The sequence below is a fragment of the Phaethon aethereus genome, assembly GCF_964289735.1.
Source record: "Phaethon aethereus genome assembly, chromosome: 1".
Classification (NCBI taxonomy): Eukaryota; Metazoa; Chordata; class Aves; order Phaethontiformes; family Phaethontidae; genus Phaethon; species Phaethon aethereus.
Window position 1 is genome coordinate 154,164,105 of NC_138575.1, and position 19,818 is coordinate 154,183,922.

The window sequence follows — 19,818 nt, forward strand, 5'->3', positions numbered from 1 at the left end:
AGGGGGCACAGCCAGGACAGCTGACCCAGGCTGGCCGAAGGGATACTCCCTACCATATGACATCATGCCCAGCATATAAACTAGGGGCAAAGAAGAAGGATGCTGGGCGGGATGACACATGTTCACAGTTATGGCATTTGTCTTCCCAAGTAACCATTATGCGTGATGGAGCCCTGCTTCCCTGGAGATGGCTGAACACCTGCCTGCCCGTGGGAAGGAATTCTTTGTTTTGCTCTGCTTGTGTGCATGGTTTTTGCTTTACCTATTGAACTGTCTGTATCTCAACCCATGAGTTTTCTCACTCTTACTCTTCCGATTCTCTCCCCTGTCCTCTCCCCTGTGGGTGAGTGAGTGAGCAGCTGCGTGGTGCTTAGCTGCCGGCTGGGGTTAAAGCAAGGCAATTTCAGAGCCAAAAACATGTCACTGCATTGACTAACTTTTGGGCATCTAACATTACCTCTCTCAAAAAAATGTTTTCCCTTTGATTATCTGCTGTTACCACTCTCTGAAATGTACTGGTTTTGCAGCTACAAGAATCAAACCTGGGCACTGTTCCTAATTTAGATGGCCCCGCGCAGTTAATTGGCAAGAACTGTATTTCAAGGGGCTAAGAATGTAAGCCAGGCATAATTTCAGTGCACAGAAAGTGAGTCAAAAATATGCAGAGGACAATGTTGGACACCACACAGAATACATCCTATGATCCAACACTCTACCACTCAGTCCTCTTTTCTTTCAGAATAAAACATGTATAGAGAAGAAAGCATATGTTTTCTCTTTTTAAAACAGCTCTGCTCCCCATGGCTGGAAGAAATAGAGAGTACTAAAATAAATCACATTTTGATTTGAACAGTAATTCCTATTTTGCTCTCACTAATGTAGCAAATGAATAGTGTGGATTGCAGTATGTAAATATACATGTAAAAATACATGTGTATCTATTGTAGTTTATAGACTCTGCACATGGTCTTCAACCCTTCTGTTGCAGTGTATCTGATGTTCTACTGGAAACTTGTGGTACAGAAATCCTACAACTTTGTTTCTAACAGAGATAGATCCCACAACTGAACAGTCAAACTTTGGGGCACAATGTATTAATTTTACCTGTACAGGGAAGGCTCTCTCTTGAGTGTGTCTGCACTGACATGTTGTTCCATTAGACCGTACAAGAGGATAGGAAGGGAAGTGAAGCTGATATTGTACAGTGTTAGATACGCAGTATCGTATAAAGTCTGTAGATGGGAAAGAATTAAATCAGCTAGTGTTAATTTCAAAACACAATCCACTGCATCACGCTTGCTTTAAAATGTATGAGTCAACTTCTTCAGAGAAAACAAAACTATATCCCTTCACAATGGAGGCAAATATCCCTGAACAGCTGCTAACTGATATAAGACACAGCTCTGCACTTGTACCCTATTCATCTGAAGGACAAAAGGAGAACTAAAAGAACAATTTAATAGTCTGATCCACATATCAGCCCCTCCTATTGTTTCAACTGTAAGACCAGCTCCAAACTACCCAGACTGAACAACAGTAGATTCCTGTAGAGGCAGAAATTCCTCTCCAGCACATCCACGCCACCTTTTATCTCCTCCACGTCTCTATAACATGGAGACATGCAGGGAGAAAGGGGGAGTACTCCAGAGGTTCTTCAGCTGTGGGTGACTGCAATGCGCTGTACAAAGAAACACCCCAACACGTCTTTGATCCTTCTTGCCTCAGAACTACTTCTCCATGTATGTATCATCATTGAAACTCACCACATCACTCTATAAAAAGAACTGTTTATTTTCCAAAACCTATTTGGTGACCATTTATTCCGTAAAAATTGCTGTCAAAACCCTCTTTTGATTCAAAATTATATTTAGCAATTAAAAGAATGGAAAATTTTACAACTAAATTTTCATCGACACATGCTTTCATATCTAAATCCTAATAATACTTGATAAAAACCTATAAAGTTTTCAATGGTTGTTTGAAATTAAAACCCAAACAGACAAAAAAAAAATAGTTCTGTCATTTTTACTCCTCCAGGAGCTTTCTTCTGAGACATTCCACAAATTCAAAGCAACAGTACTATTTTCTCCCAATTAAATCCGGCTCTGGTCCAATTTAATCCTGAAAACTTAATCCTCTTTTTGTCTATGTCCAGTCATTCACTCCTTTGGTTTTTGCTCCCTTATTCAGAAGAAAGAAGAGGTGGATTTTTCTGCACAAATTAGACAAGAGCAAAGGGGAAAAGCAAAAAACCAAAAATTCAGAAAGGGGAATACTGGATCCTCTCCTGAATGATGGCACTTTTCTGGTGAGCAGCAGTTGACTTCTCCTCTATCTTCCTGTGTTTATTTTTCCTTTTCAACTAATTGAATGCTGCCATTTGTGTGAAGTTTGCAATTCATACCTGCATACCCCAGAGAAGACTAGTTGTTCTTCCATTTTCATTCTGAATTCTAGAAATGAACAACTAGTTCAACTATTTCTGTTTCAGGACTGTCCACGTTCAATAAACTTAAACCTAACAGACATTTCACTTTGCATTGCCATTTCCAAATTTTGGTTTCCTGTATCCTTTGACTTTGAAAATGACATTGATTTTATGGTAATTCATAAAATTGATTTCTGTAACTTAACTGCCACTGATAACCATATGAACCAAAAGCAATACTCTTCTTTTTACAATGTGTAAACTAGCCTAGAAATTTTCTAAGCTGAATAGGTACAGTGTTAAAGGATCCATTTTTTTTTTTAAATACCTAAAATGTGGCAGTGAGAGAAAAAGAACAACTAACCTGTTGTGAAAACCCACAGAAGAACTGATATAAAAACTGAGGAAAAATGAAGCAGACATTCTGAAAGATAAAGTGACACAGTCATCAAGTCATAAGCACTAATTTATATGCTGTACAATGCTATAGCTATGTATATCATAGTTTTGTAACACTAGTAATAGTAAACATTGCAGGAACAGTAGAAAGAGCTGCATAGAGTAAATATCAACATTCTCATCTTACAGTAGTACTGCAAACTTATAAGGCTACATTTTCAAAATTCAAGGGCAATGATGAATTTTGCTATCCAGGAGCACACCTCAGTTAAGGCAAGGCAAACAAGGTACAATCCACAGTAGGACACAAACTACTGCAATTAGTAGTTTACTTACTACCATAAGCAAGCACGGATACTCTGGTTAGCATGGTTCCCAGCAAAGTGATTTTAAGATGTTTCTAGCTGTGACTGCAAACTTCACCCTCTCTTAACTGTACATGGAGTCAAACACTAAGATCTTGAATTCATCTTCTGAAGATTCCTTTCTATAATCTTCCATTGCTTACTGAAAGAACTTTGAACTTTTAGACATAACAAAACTGTCTAAACACGGGATGCACATTATGAAGTTTCTCCACATACTCTATCCTAATGAATTTAGAAACTAAAGTAAATTATGCTATGCTAAGGCCTCAAATATTATTTCCAGCTTGATTTAAAAGGCCACTGTAGAGAGAAGCTAGAACGTACAGAAAATAAGTAGAACAGTCTGTGTTGGAATTTGTAAGAGAGAAAAAAAAAAAAGACAAGGCAAATTTTGCTTTTAAACATACCATAGATTACAGAATATATCTACATAAAAGCTATTTCACTTCATTGTCTGGATAAAAACAATAATCCCATTTCAGTTTTGCATCTGGCACTCAACAAAATCTCTTTAGGGAATTATTGCTTTATTTCTACCATTGACTGTGGAAACTGTATATAGTTAGATATTACCATGTAAGTTTTTGAGATTTATGTAATTAGAATAAGCATTCTCCTACCTTATAAAAGAAGTATTGCACAAGTTCAGATATCCTAACATAATAAAAATGCCCATGAACAAGCAACATTTTTTTCAAATGTTTAAATTTAGGTATTGCATAGTCACTGTTTCTTGCTGCTTGACGACCTTCTTTGCCAATGATTCCTTAAAAAAAAAAGTGATGAAGCTGTTTAATAACTGAAGAAGTATTTCAAAGATACAATTATTTGAAAAATAATATAATAATGCTATGACATTGATTTAATAAGAGATCACCACCGTATCTCATAAAGTTCCTGGGGTAAATTCACTAAAAGTTGTCTCTAAATGTATACGCTGATTCTTTGAGACTGTCTGTTTTCAAGTAGTAAATGTTTTTTGTCATTTAATTTGAATTAATATTCTAAAAAGCACACTTACCTATACCAACATGTGCTTCTAGAATCATACTGACATCATTTGCTCCATCACCAATTGCTAACGTGATAGGATGCTCCTTTGATAACTTAATCAATTTTACAATCTGGAAAAAAATAGTGTTAAGAACTCTTCTCTGTAATGGTTTGCTTATTTTGCATGAGTATATGATGAATTAAAAATGACCAACAGAGCTATATCAGAAATTCTGTGAAGGGACACAAAACCAGTGTTACCCAATGTAACTACAACACATAAAGATCACAGTAGTTTCTTCATATTACAAGTATTTGTTCCAAATATAAAATAACATTTTTCAAACACTTCCAAAATATTTTGAGAGAAATGGACAGGAGGAAGGAAAGGCAGAAGGAAGATGATGTTGAGATTGCTTAATGCTGTGTAAGCGCATTAATAAATTAAAAGGCTTCCAGAGACAGAGTGTACAATTTCAAAGAAATCCTGAAACTAAAGACTGAAAGAGTCTGCTTGCTTAACTGTACTGAATTTTTTTCTTACCATTTGAGAAAAGGTAATAGGACTCTGTATATATCTAAACACTGTTGACATAGAAACTGTCCAAAAATTTGACTTCACATCTCTGCATTACAAACGATCAACTCCATAAATTTGGTACTGAGTAAGCTGCAACTAAAAACTTCCACAAACTTCCAGACAGTTAAAAGTGCTGGCTAAAGACATTTCTTAAAATGCATAAGGGCTACATATGCTGCACGTGAGCACTGAGAAAAAGACATGACAGTTTGAAAGGAAAAAAGTAGTATATATTCCAATGTTTGTTTCCTTTAAAAGTTCTTCAGCTATATGGAGATGTGTCAGTAATGGAAGGATATTATTTTACTTGATACAAACTAGTATACAACAGTCAAGAAGTGCTTAAAAATGATAATGCACACATTTTTCTGTCTGGATTTTTCTTTCGTGGCTTCCCACTTATGTTAAAAATAGAGAAGAAATACCACTCTGCAGTAATAAATAATGCAGGTTTTTGTACTATCAATAGATAGTAGACTATTCAAAGCTTGTTAGGTTAAAAAGGAAGCAATTAGTTCAGTTCATTAAATATGTTCATTTATCAGCATGTACCAACCATAAAATTTGCACAATATGTACATAAATCAAATTCAGGTGCACAGCTGGGTGCCGTTTTAGTGTATCATTATCTAAATTGCTTGCCAACAGACATTTTCCCCTCTCCCTTTTTCCATTTTAGAAGATACAAAAGTAAATGGCAAAATTTTAAGTTATCATACATAAGTCATACAGAATATTAACTTTCAATATTTACATATGTGCACAGCTAACAAACAGTTACAAAATGAAATACAAACCTGTGCTTTTTGCAGAGGTGCCATTCGACAGCATAACACTGCACTGCAGTTCCTGCAAATTTCAAGAAAGAGCTCTCTGTAGTTACCAGAGCTCCCATCTTGTCTTGGCTTCATTATTAATGATAATGCTGCTCCATCAATAATTAAACCATAATCTTGCATATCAGTTGAAAGTCTGTTCAGAGATAAAATATAAACTAGGAGTCACTGTAAAGTTCTCCAACGTATTTTAAATTTGGCAATAGTTCTTTTGTGAAAATTAATGAATGAAAAAGTAATGAGTATGGAATATTGCAAAATTAGCATACTTCTAAAGGAAATTCCTTGTATAGGACTGCCATTTATGACATTTTAAAATTCTAGATTATGTTGAAAATATTCAGTTCTTCACCAGTTCAAAGACAGAAATTCAGTGACTTCACCAGTGAGCATGAGTGTATCATTCATGACCTTTCAGTTTGGTTTGGCAGGGCTCCAAGAACTGCAGTGAGGTAAACTGAGTTGCAGGAAGAAAGTTAATTTTGTGGCACGTTCCATAATATAGAAAAAAAAGTTAAAGGGTACTCCGAGATCTACTTTGATGAAGAAAATAACCATGTTTTTCAAGGGTCTACATTTCAGGAAGTAAACCATGCTTTGAAGGAAATGCCTAAAAGACTTCTTGGCCTAGAGAGATAAAGCCACTGCCTACATTTACAGTATGTACACTTCATGTTTGGTGTGGTGGCTAAGTCCAGTACAGGTATACCTGTAATGATAATTATTATATAATGTTATCAATAATATTAAAATATATTATTAGATATTAATCTATTATGGGTATACCTGTAATAATTTGGATGTTGCTATACGTGTAACCATGGTCACATGAAGCACAGTTTACCACAATAACATATGCTGAAGAGTGAGGGACGATGGCCGTGCTGAGTGCCGCACTGTAAGAGCAGTTTTCTGCAGCATCTGAACTAGTTATTTCAGAGCATCCCTGCATTTGCCTGCGTTACACAGCAGCCCCAGGCTCCAGCTCAGCGGTGAGTGTTGTATAAACATAGATTGAGGTTTATTTGTGCTCTAGTTTCAGTGTTCCGAGGTTAAACTACTGCACATGGGTTTTCAACAAACATGGTTGCACCAGGACCGATGTTTGAGAGGAAAACACCGTATTTATTAATATTAAAGCATTTCAGGCATATTTAGAACACAAGGTATTTTTGACAAACAATATAAAGTACTGTAAAATATATTTAATAACAGTTCACAGGTATTTTCAGCACCTTGTTACCACTGGCACAAATAGGGCAATGCCATTAGTATACAATGGTATCAACCAAAAATGTATTATTATGAAGTTTAGGCAATGTACTGAATGTTTGACGTATTATAGTGAAAGACACTCAGCCTGAATTTGAACATCCAGACAGAGTCCTCCTATTACTATCTTAGCACATTCTCCAACTCTGGAGCCAAAGACAAAAAATTCTGAAGAGTCTTAATATTTAGAAAACTGGCATTGCACAAGAAGTTAAAACATGTTTAAATGTACCTTGCAAGACCTGTGGGACTTAAGCTAAGTGTGGTACAGATGACACAGAGAAATACGATTTATTTAACTGAATATACAAATGTTATTGATTAGACCAATGGGGTTTAAAGTGTAAGGAGAGCTAAGAAAAATGCTCTAGCCCAGAGTCTCAAGCTCTAAGGCTAAGAGTTTTAGAAACTCTTTGCTAAAATAGTAACACAAATGCTTATTTGCTTGTTGTTCCTTTACTACAAACTTAATACAAATGCATGTAAAATGTACTTGCTAGCTGGTTCCATATTAAAAAAAAACATCAAATATGCACCATTATGTCTGGAAGACCAGGAATTTCTTATCATCACAATGATGATAAATATGTTTTAGAATCCAATTCTTACATTTTCACAATGGAAAAAAGGAGCAAGTAATGTCTACCAGCTATTAAGCTTCTAATAAGTAGCGTAATTTACTACCTGTTGGAGTCGTAATTTACATTATACCTGTTTTTTGCTTTTTAAGGCCATTTTCTGTCTTATTCCATGTTATGTTTCAAGGAAATCACTTCTTTATACGACACCTATCCTTCTATGTATATTCAAAATACACAGAAATCAGTGATTTCTTTATCATTTAGGGCACTTTAAGTATTTTTATGCATACCAGAAGATTTGGTACTATGCTGTCGCCTGTCACCTGTCTGTAAATGTAGCATAATCTTCCCTAGAAATAGCACAGTAGGGTCATATATTGTTGCTCTCTGTGGCCTTGGTCTTATCAAGAACGTCATATCACATACTAACTCTGATTACAGGAATATATCTTATCTGCTTCTTTTTTAAAAGTTAGGAAAAGTATTCTGCTTCACAATCATTTTTGCCAAGAATAAATATTTTTGCAGTGGAAAAATATATAATTACAATGTCAGTTGTGATTTTTCTTTTAACAGTTAAAGCAGTACCAGAAATGAGATAGTGAAAGAACCATGACTGTGAAAATTTAAACTGATGTGGAACAAACTTCTTATCAATTGCCATACAGTAATTCACTCTTCAACAACACAAAATGAAACATAGTATGCTGCTGCTCTTAAGGGATCAATCAATCATTTAATTGTTCATGAAACGCACAGAAACCCATTCCTCGCTTGAAAATTCAACTTTTTCCTTACCCTGAGAAAGTATCCCTGGTTAAGCTGCCATTGTGTCGTAGGACAGTTTTGCTTAGGTCAAAAAGCACATCGTGTAAACTCTGTTCCTCAATTTTCTTTGTGGTTAGCTCAAGTATTTGTGTATTTCTCCGGAACAGTTTGCAAGCATAGCAAGTAGCTGCAGCAGTCTCCATTTTGTCTCCCGTCAGAACCCAAACTTTAATTCCAGCTTTCTGGAGTGCTTCAATAGTGTCAGCAGCTTTTTCTTGTAGTCTGTGGAAGTCAGTTGACAAAGTACATTGATAGATTGCTTGGAAATGAGAAATTCAGAGGTCCATGTGAAAAGTTTCCATAATCAAATAAAAAATTTCAATAAAAATTATCAGATCTAAGAATTTTCCCCAAGGTGTGAATCTAAAAATATTTTGGGGAGTAGTACATTAAAAATAATTGTACTATTATTTTGTAATAACTTAATAATTTGTAATTGTAATAATAATGTAATAATAGTACTCTATATATACTAGTAATTATAAATAATAAAAATACTTTTTCCGAAGTGCTCAAAGTTTCACCTTTCATTTATATAGCCTAAAACACAAGATGCTTCATTCCCCATTCAAGTACTTAACTTAAAATATTTTTAGTGCTTTCAGGTAATGACATCAAACATGAAGTACTGCTGAGTTACTAGTCACCTCCCAGTTTTAACAGACAGTTTTTTAATTTTTTTAAGACCTAAAGATTCTTCCTTCATTTCCTCAATAACCTGCTTTGTAGTTCTTTCCTCCAAAACTTTTCCCTACAATTTGTTCAATGAAGTATTACATGAACTGCACGTCAATGGCTTGAATATACTGATTAGCTATTGTTACTAGCTTACTAAATTATAAAGTGACCATGTGTAACTTTAGTAAGCTAAGGGTATGGAATTGATTCAAATAAAGGGTTTTTGAAATCAATCTCTAATCCAGAAAAAGAGTTACAAGAGAGTCTTCAACTTACTACTTTAGTAACGTAACTGAACATAAGAAACTAAGAAACGTACTAACCGATCTTCAACAGCTGTAGCACCAAGTAAAACAAAATCTCTTTCTATTTTCTCATACACTTCTGCCAATTTCTTTTCCCGGTCCTGGAGGGCCAACTTTGCAGTCTGAAGCAGCTTCTGTGCATTGCTATATTCTTCTGCTGTGAGCTTTTTATATGCAACGCACAATGTTCGCAGTCCCTCCTAAAGAATGTAATCAAAAGAAACAAAATACCTCTTAAACTCTTAAAATTTCTTACTGGTATTTATGCTGGAATATTCGAAAAATTGGAATGATTTTATTATTAACATGAACAGTCCCACTACTCACTTTTATAGTGAAGTGAGTATTAGTATAGACTAGTCTAGGCTACTGCATGGGTCAGCTTGATTCTCTGCTGCCCTGGAAGCTGTTACAACCTGAGGGACAAACCTCAGTCCTCCAGAAGAGGAACAGCTCAGCCACCCAACTGGATGTAAAAGATTACAAGGCAAAGCAAAGTCAAGGTAAGGGTTCCTTCCCTATGTGTACAATTAGGTAGGATGAGTCAGAATAAATAACAATAATATAAATAGGAGCTCTGCAGAGTCTGATTTTGATGCTGTGTTGCAGCAGAGACGGGGACAAAACATCACAGAGAATGCTGAAAGTGAAAATCCAATTGTGCCATTTCAGTCAAGTGGAAACTAGAATTTAGCTGTGGGTGTTTCAGACCAGATCAGACTTTTGGGCTGTGTGATGAATAAGAAAGGGAGTATATAGACTGTGTAAGGCAGGAAAAAGCTGCTACAACACAGAAAGGAAGTTTTGCCACCTCAAGTATCTTGCTTTTCACGACACCTTTTAACTGGCACTTCATAAACTTTAATCCAGTAGGTCTTTGCATAGTTACTTATTACCAATCCAAGAAAGAGAAATACAAAAAAGCTGTTTGTTTTTAGTTTGAGTATTAGATGCCAGCAGATTTTATCCTATTTCTAAGACTGGCAGCCATAGTCCACTGCAATGGGTTCTGTGTATTTTTGGACACAGCAAATTCAGTATTTTAAAACTCCAAATGCTACCTTTTAGGTAAAACTAAGTTCTGAATTTCTTACAAAGGTGATCAGGCAGTTCAACGTTCATTTTTAGCAAGCAAAAAGGATGATCACTGCGCTGTTTCCCCATAAGAAGCACGTTTGTTGCTACATTGTGCTCTAAAGTGTTTCCTGTTTTAAGAGCTTGTAAAGCAGTCAAAGGCAGAAAACCACAATGGCTAAGTCTGGAGACTGAAAGCAGGGATGAGATTTTCAGTGCAGTTTTTCACTATTCTTTCATTCAAAGTTAATTCAAACCATCAGAGTTGTGACAATGCCATTGATGGCATTTTTTTCACCAAAAAGCTAATTGATGACCTCTGGTATAACATACAATTGTGCATATCTAATGCATTCATATCTCACCACAACTGCCATTTGGAAGATGAGATCAAGGAGAGATTCAAATAGGGAATAACACAGACTGCTACCCATACAGTCTGTGTGCACTCTGGCGTAGACTAATCTCAGTGCCTGGGAAGACAAATCTGTTACCAGATCAAACAGCATGTGAAGTCACTTAATTTTTTTTTTGACACTGATGTCACATGAACAGATCAGTAAAATGGAATCTTACCACTGCATTGCGTTCAACTCTGGATCGTACTTGGTCAATTTTGCCTTCTTTAACTCTAGGAAATATGGAAGAATCTGCTCCCTTACAAAACAGAAATATATCACCTAAAAGAGACAGCATATGGAATTCAAAATGGCCACATATATCTTTCTTAAAAAAAAAGTCCAAATTAATAAGTCTTCAAAAAAATTTCTTCAAACATTTTTATAACATTTGCACTCATGCTGGTACCTGGTCCCCTTTTTTATAAAGGCAGGCACACAGACTGTGATTAATGCTTAACGCTTTGATAAACCCAAAATAAATTTAAGTGAAACAAAAAATCTAAGAAGGAACAGAATGTGACAGCCCTACCTGTTGAAGATTTAACGATTACACTCATTCGCCGTCTCACAGAATCAAAACTCAAAACCTCTAATAATTCAAACCTGAAACAGAAACAGAATTATTTTTTAAACAACTCTGCTTTTTCAGATCCCTAAACTGGTATTAGTCCTTCAAGCATATCAAACAAAACATGACTTCTAACATGGAAAATTCTGTTGAGTACTATGGAATATGGAATTAGTACAGAATGAAACAGCAGGTTACAAGTAATAAACAGGGAAACCCTTAGCTCCTTATTACTTGGAACAGAATTTGTCCGCATGATGTTCGTAAGTATCTTTGGATGTATAGTGAATATAACTTATTTAAGAACAAGACTAGAAACCTTGCAGTACAGCACTGTACTGCTTATAAAGAAAATTCCTATCTATAATACCTAAGCATAGCCTTAGAAATTGAAATGCAGAGGTCTTTACACAGAAGTCTTCATTTAGTATTTTTCTAATTTTGACTATGCCTATCTCACAAAATTGCCCACCTGATTTCATGAATAGTGCTCAAGTATTGACTGACAAGTTATTGAAGTGAAAAAACATTTCTTTTTACTGGTTTTATATTTGTCATTGTTTTTATTATTTGATTTTATCCCATGTTCCTTTCCTTTCTAGGAGGAAAAATGAACACAAGCTCCTGTTGTACTGTTTCTGCATCAATCATCAGTTTGTATCCTTCTATCATTTACTTTCTTACCTATTTCCTTTTATCTAAAGGAGACACCCCCCCGCCCCTTCCCCAGCACAAACATAAGCATCCCAATAATTAATCCCAATCTCTTCAGGATTCATCTCTGTTAATTTTGCTTATAAAATACATCTGCATGTTCAATTAGATCATTCAGTTCTACGTCCTCACAACAGCCTGGGGTTCAAACCTGTGCAAGGCCACAGGGTTTATTTCATTAAAAGTTACAACATATTCTAACAAGGAGCTGGATCAGGCTTATGTCTACAAACTGTGAAGCATTTTGGAGAAAATTCCTAACAATTATAGAGCTTTCATAAGTCACCAAATGATACTGACTCCAGTTCTTATGAGTTGAACCACAAAAGTCTGAAGTGATCTTCAGGAAAACTCCTCCATATTCCCCTAAAAGGGGGAAAAATAGCAGCAGGGTTCCTATATTCATGTCTAAAAGTCCCTGTGTAGTTAGCAGAGTACACATGCATGAAGACCCAGATACAAAATAGACTTAACCAGTAGACATCTACAGAAGTGTTAGGTAACATTTTTAAAAGTATGTACATCCCACTGAACAGCTGTACTACTTCAATGTTATTGAAAATTTCACTTGTATTATTGTCTACAAAATTTATTCTACATATTCAACAGAAAATAACAAAACAACAGTACCTGCTTCAAATTTTCTTTGAACCAGCTATAAAAAATTATTCTACAGATATTATGCTCCTGTAAATTATAAGGATTATTTGTGAACAATAAATTGGGTACATACCATTTTCTATTAAGAAAATACTATTTACCATATAAAAAGGGAAAAATACCCATAGTTCCTAAAACTATTAGGAACTATTAGATTAGATCATGAACCCCACAACACACCTTTGTTGTCATATTAATATTTTGTACTGCATATACTGTCAAACTAGCAGACTAAGTGAAAATATAGAACTACAGGGTCTATTAAAATTATAAATATTAGAAGAGCATTTATTTTTCTAGTGAAATGTACAATTCTGACTTTTCTGAATTAAAAATTAATGTATAGAGAATGAATGATTTATTAAACACATGAATAAAAACTTCTGATCATTATAATTTGTTATATTTTTAACCACTCACTTCTCTATGTTATTCTCACGATTTAAGATCTCCATGAAATTGTCCTTCAGCCTTAGATAGGTATAACCAAGTCTGTAAAATGGAACACACATCAAGAGAATGAATACAATGAATATATAATTATCCAGCTTAAGCATGTCACAAGGATTTATGACTGAGCTTATCTTCTGAAAAAATACCAACCCAAACTGTTTTTGATTTATTAATATGAATAAACATGGCTGTATGTTAAGAAAATCATCAGCTCTACACGATTTGGTGCTTGTTACTACGATTTTTGTGCTGAAAACAATTTTGAACTTCGGCGATTAGATGTCTTGATTAAAACAGCATAATACCTAATTACACACATACCTCTGTATTCCCTCAACTAAAGCAACTTCATCAGGTGATGACGATATATAGATACAAGATCTTCTTGAGAGCTGGTTTTTCTTCAATCCATCTACACTGTCATCATCTTTTACCTGAACAGTGTGGCAAAGACAAAGAGCTCGGAAAAATAGTTCCTCTCTCTCCTAAAAAATAAAAGGAATGGTTGCCATTATGTGTTACCACTTTCAAGTACTGCTTTGGAAACTTTTAGTTTGGAAGGTTATCAATGTCCCTGATTACTACCGTTTATTATCAGATAAAGACAGTGTCACATGTCACCAGCCAAGTCTTTCCCAGTGGTAATCACACAACTGCTTAATAGCTGCTACTAGCATTGCCATGCAGGTCAAGCTGCTGATGCCCAAAAAAGAGTGTGCATCTTTTGCCCCCTGTCAGTGCCTAGATGTGGCTAAAGGTTTTGTTTTTTTTTTTTTTGCTTTTGCTTAAACTTTGACAACCTATATTAAATACTAGTCTAGGTACAATATTAGGGTCAAGATACAATGTTAGGAGTCAGACAGACGGATCCAGCACCTGGAGCAGAAATGTTAACAGGGTTTAGAGATTTAAATTTCTTACGCAGCTTGAACACCTCTCAGAGGTATATAAAATAAAAGGAGCATGGACATTTTGGCAGCTGGAGCCAACAATTTCTATAAAGTTTCAGATGATTTGGTGACAACTTCTGACACCAGAATGAGATTTCTATTTCATGGATACCTGGCTGTGTTCTACCTGTACCTGTATCTGAATCTTATTCTTCTGTGCTGTTCAATACAAACTGTCTGTGTCATTGTAATTCTAAGATAACCACACAGCGTACCTTGGGACCAGCATTCTGAGGGCCATGGGTGAGAGACATAAGGCTGCTGAATTACACCAACATATTTTAAGTGGCCTTGTTTTGCCACAGTGAACAGTATGGCCCAAGTATGATTTGAGACTGCATTGATATATTTAAAAATATATTGTCCTTTGGCTATGATTAACCTGCCCATTTACACCCTGCTCATCAGTTAACATGTGAAGTCTCCTTAACCTTTAACTAACTTCGCTTTACACAGCGAAAAAGCCACAGGACATACATGCTGTGTATAATCCATTTCAGATGTGGCTATATTAAGTCACATTTATAAGTAATTTAATTTGATCACAAATCATTCTCTGGCCACATCTTCACTCAGTGATGACTAAGTGAGTGTTTGCACTGAGCACTCATTTCCCCCTTGAGTAGTTTCCAGCCTTGCTTCCCCTATCGTAGCTAATGTTCAACAGAAACAAGCTATTACGTTTCTTTATCTATTAACCAAAGTTCTATATTTTGAGGTTTTATTTAATTCAGTTTTACAGCTGCAGTGAGTTGGGAAACTTCCTATTAAGCCTTTAAATCTTCCTCTAAACTAGCGTGACAGATGCACTTCTCCTGTTTAAACTGAACTTTGGTCCAAGCAAATGCTCAGCAAGTAGGCCTAACGAAAGTTACTCCTAATTGTGTGAGGCTATCAGTGAGAACAGAGCACTAAACACAAAGAAGTGGTTTGTCTGGAGACTGGGCTGATAAACTGCATTAACACAGCAGAAAACTTGACAACAAATCAACCACTTTACACTATAAATATCTACAGCCATCAGGGTCCATTGAGCTCTCTCTCCATTAGCAGCTGGCTGCATGCCGTGGTCTCCCCTTGAGTAGGGACACCTCCCAAGGTTGCCCCTCGAGGCTGAGAGATCCCTTACCTGACACCAGGCATCGATTTTTTGCATGCATGTAACATTTAAGATATGTATAGTAAGCTTACATGATAATCTTCATATCCTATACTTGTAGTAAATAGTAGAGTATTGACCGCCAATCCATCTGTACTTATTAAATATTTTACATACCTACATTTTCTCACTAGAACTTAATAAACTAACTAGTAGATCCGATCTAAGTGATCTGGCTCTTCTCCTGCAACAACTAGGAATGGAAGACATCTATGTTGTGATGCATTTCCTGCAGTTATCTACTTTGATTAGTGAAATTCAAGGACGTTATATTTTTAATATTCTTTTCATCAGCACAGTTCAACTTTCATATTTCATTGTAAAAAAGCAAGAACCTAGAAAAAGTCATCATACCTTTCCACTTCCTCCTGGAGAAGAATCGATCATATCAATGCCTGTACAATCATGGAGAATTTGGCCATTGCAGATAACATGTGGTATATAAACGTGCCCTTCAATGCAACATTCTACAAATTCCATGTTGTTCTCAGTTAATGTTCCTGTTTTATCTGTGAAGACATACTCAATCTGCAAATGAGCACAGATTAAAAACAGCAGGAATATGAACAGAGATTTTCTAAGGTATCTTAAAATAACTGAGATTATTACTGAGTTACACCTTTCTTTAAAGATCCTTAATGCAGGCTCTTTCAGAAAAGGAAGACAATTTCTTTTGGAGTCATCTTCCACAGAAATACAGGCACTGAAAGATTTTATCATACAAGAATATCAGCAAAGCTATCTTTTGCCTCAAAACACATATAAATAATGTGTTTAACCTACTTTCACTCTTCTCTCAAGCTGCTTTTTGGTTTTTAATGTCTTTCTTGATGCAAGACAGATATTTATGGAAACAAAATGCACACAAATTCCATTTCCCAAGGATCATTATTTAATGTACATGCCTGTACAAACTGGATTTGCATCAGTTACTGTCAGAACAGTCCTTAGGGTAGTATCAGAATTCCCCACTACAATTATGTTAGTGTAAACAAGGACGCTGGACTAATGGTCACATACAGTTACATACCTGTGCACTGTTATTGCCCTGGAAACATTCCTTTTGCCTCAATATTGAGTTTTTTATTAATTTTATCTCTTACAATGAGCCCCAGCATTTAAAGATAACAACATCAAAAATAAAACCAAAACTTGAACTATAAACCAGAGCAGCTAGATTGGCACAAGCTCAATTTTGGATATTAGATATAGATATTACATACAGATTGCATGTATGTATTTGATAAACTGAGAACATTATGTAAGGTTAGGAATTAAATACCGGAAGTTAGGCAAGTATTTACTATTTGTCAGATTGTTTAATAAACTTCAACATTTATGAAGTGCATCAAACAAAAAACAAATTTTTGCTCTCAGTCATACGAGAAGTTATGAAATACATGAACTTTCCTCCTAGATTGACTTTTCTAATATTCATTAAACTGAAAAGGCTATTTTCCAAATTTTCCAGTCATTTGTTATCTGTGGACACAATACCCGTAATTCAACTTTTTTTTCAAAGTGGACAGGATTTATATGGGTTTCTTTCATCTCAACTCCTATATTCAGTTTCGTAAAACATTTATACCAGATACAAAATGCTATCAAGCAAAGGTGTTTTATCCATTCAGTGTGCTGCTTTAGGATCAACACCTGTTACATGAAAAAAGGAATAAAGCGTGTATATCACTATGACAGTACTTACTACAAGCACAAATAAGGATTCGCAATCAAAGCCTTCATTAGAAACAGGATGTAGAATATCTTTCAAAAATGTAGAAGCAAAATTTACTTCATTGGATTGGTACTAATAATGCCAAGCACTGATGAGGGTCCCATTCTTGCGATGGTGTTTAAATTTAGTAGTAGTAAGTTATTTCTTATAAAAGAATCACAGAATCATTGAAGCTGGAAGGTACCTATGGAGGTCATCTGGTCCATCCACCCTGCTCAAGCAAGGCCACCAGGAGCTGGTTGACTGGGACCATGTCCAGACAGGTTTTGGTTATCTCCAAGCATGGAGACACCACAGCTTCCCTGGGCAACTCAGTCACTGTGACAGTAAAATAGTGTTTCCTGATGTTCAGGTGAACCCTCCTGTTTCAGGTTGTGCCCACTGTCTCTGGTCCTGTCACTGGGCACCATTGAAAAAAGCCTGTCTCCATCCTCTTCGCACCCTTGCTTCAGGTATTTATACACATGGATGAGATCCCTCCTGAGCCTTCTCTCCTCAAGGCTGAACAGTCCCAGCTCTCTCAGCCTGTCTTCATATGAGATATGCTCCAGTCCCTTCACCATCTTTGTGGCTCTTCACTGGACTCCCTCCAGTATGCTCATGTCTCCTGTACTGGGGAGCACACAACTGGACACAGTACTCCAGGTGTGGCCTCACCAGTGCAGAGTAGAGGAGAAGGATCACCTCCCTCCACCTGCTGGCAATACTCTGTCTAATGCAGCACAGGATACCATTCGCCTTCTTTGCCCTAAGGGCACATGGCTGGCTCATGTTCAACTTGGTGTCCAGGAGGACCCCCAGGTCCTTTTCTGCCAAGCTCCTTTCCAGCTGGGTGGCCCCAGGGTACTCTGTGCCCTGTCATCCAGATGATTAATGATCAGGACTGGACCCAGTATTGACCTGTGGAGTGCATCGCTAGTTACTGGCCTCCCACCAGACTTTGCATGGCTGACCACCACCCTCTGGGCCCGGCCATTCAGCCAGTTTTTTATCCACCTCAGTGTCTGCTCATCCAGCCCATAATTCATCAGTTTCTCTATGACGATCTTATGGGAGACAGTTGTACAGTCTCCCATAATAATAAAATACTTGATACTACCATTTATCCAAACAGATATGTTCCCTAAAAGCTTAATTACTAGTTTGGCTGTATAAAAATAAGGAAATACACCATCTTATTTATTTCTTTGAAAACCTATGAAAACATCTCCAATTCACAGAGATCCTAAATATTTTCTCAAAAAATATTCATGTATGTCTGTGTCAAGGTGCTGATTTTCTTAACACAGAATACTAAAGATAGAATTTCTTTTGGCAAATGAGAGTCACAGTCAATCATTTTACTGCATGAAACTTGTATCTGGAGATTTCGTGTCAGTCTAGCCAAACAGAAAGGGTTTTTTTACATCTGATTTTTACTGTCAGGAACTTAGATGCTTATATAATCTCCCTCTACAGTCAATGGAGAGAAATCATTACCTTCTTAAAGTGTTTATCCTTTACTAATACCGTAATACTAAGTGACTTCCACTGACTGGCTGAGAAATCAGAATTTTTGATTCTGAAAATCAGAAGACCTCAAATCTTATTTTTAAAATTAATCAGCACTAAAGAAAATGCACACTAAGTTGCAAACAAAACAAAACAAAAAAAAAAAAGAAAAAAATTGAAGTGACATTTTTAAAATAAAAAATTATTATGGAAACAGTTGAAAAATTTATCATTTCATGAAATTTACCTGTCCCAACTCTTCATTGAGGTCAGAAGTATTCACCAGTGGTCCTTCACCTGTGTCCTCATCAAACATTTCCTCATCCCATGTAAGGAAATAAGAACCAAGAAATTTCTGCATTTCCACGGTGACATACATGGATACAGGAATAATGTAGTTGAAAAGAACCATGAATGCAAGGAAGTCTGTAAAAGCTCGAAGAAACTGCCAAAGAAACAAGATGAAATTATTTATTTTTCATGTACCATCCAAACCCAGAAGATGACTACATACATTTGCAAATTATTTTTTTCTAGTAGCTTTCAAACAGTAAGTGACACCTTTCACAGCCCACAGTTCTGCACAGGATGTATACCTTCATGACTTACAACATCACAACTAATTTGGCATCAAAAAAACTTTTTTGTTTCAACTTTGTATTTTTTTTTTTTACAGACATACAGGTGTAGAATACAGTTACACATCATTATTGTAAAGTTCTAGAGCAACTAATGAGTGATTATAAATGAACGGTGAACATTTGTATGAGAACAAGGAAAACAATAAAAAGTACATTCATAAATTAGCAGAAGAATACCATAAAACTACAATAATTCATTCAAGGATTACCAAATTACGTAACTTTCAGGCAGCATTTCATTAATAAAGGGCTCCCCTTCCTCCTCTCAATACAAGTAGAATGTGTGCACATCACCTGGCTTGATTTTTTGACTAGTGGAGACACAGTCAACCTGCTGAGCAGGTTGAGATAGTGTTACCGGTGGTTATGAGAAATCTCTAACATGCCTGGCTAGTGTGTGCTCATCATGCATGGAGGATAAAGAAGGAAATTTTCCCCTAGTCTGATTGGAAGGATTTAGTGAAATAATATGCTTTCTGTGGTGCTGGGTTCAGTTCATTACTTTGGATCATATGGATATCTGTTCTGGACTATGTCCTTGCTCACATAAGGACACTGGCAACTCTGTTGCTGGTCACTAGTGCTCATGAGAGTGTTACATGGCTATATGAAACCAAGCTTTTGAGGGGTATTTTCACAGAGATTCCTACAGAAGATTCTTTTGAACATGTCTGTTATATGTTTCACTCCTGTATTTCTGGGCA

At 36.0% G+C, this 19,818-nt stretch overlaps 1 protein-coding gene across 2 annotated transcripts in view; it reads right to left on the bottom strand.

Annotated features, from left to right (window-relative positions):
- ATP11A (ATPase phospholipid transporting 11A) overlaps positions 1 to 19,818 on the bottom strand; it is a gene marked incomplete at both ends in the record, with an annotated part of 136,467 nt that overhangs the window by 16,732 nt on the left and 99,917 nt on the right. For both annotated transcript variants that reach the window (XM_081999372.1, XM_081999373.1), the window contains 13 exons: positions 1,105 to 1,232; positions 2,793 to 2,852; positions 3,816 to 3,961; positions 4,217 to 4,319; positions 5,566 to 5,740; positions 8,256 to 8,507; positions 9,287 to 9,468; positions 10,919 to 11,022; positions 11,273 to 11,346; positions 13,106 to 13,177; positions 13,460 to 13,623; positions 15,602 to 15,775; positions 18,721 to 18,918. In XM_081999372.1, coding sequence (XP_081855498.1) covers positions 1,105 to 1,232; positions 2,793 to 2,852; positions 3,816 to 3,961; positions 4,217 to 4,319; positions 5,566 to 5,740; positions 8,256 to 8,507; positions 9,287 to 9,468; positions 10,919 to 11,022; positions 11,273 to 11,346; positions 13,106 to 13,177; positions 13,460 to 13,623; positions 15,602 to 15,775; positions 18,721 to 18,918 — 1,832 coding nt within the window. The remainder of the gene's footprint in view (positions 1 to 1,104; positions 1,233 to 2,792; positions 2,853 to 3,815; positions 3,962 to 4,216; positions 4,320 to 5,565; positions 5,741 to 8,255; positions 8,508 to 9,286; positions 9,469 to 10,918; positions 11,023 to 11,272; positions 11,347 to 13,105; positions 13,178 to 13,459; positions 13,624 to 15,601; positions 15,776 to 18,720; positions 18,919 to 19,818) is intronic.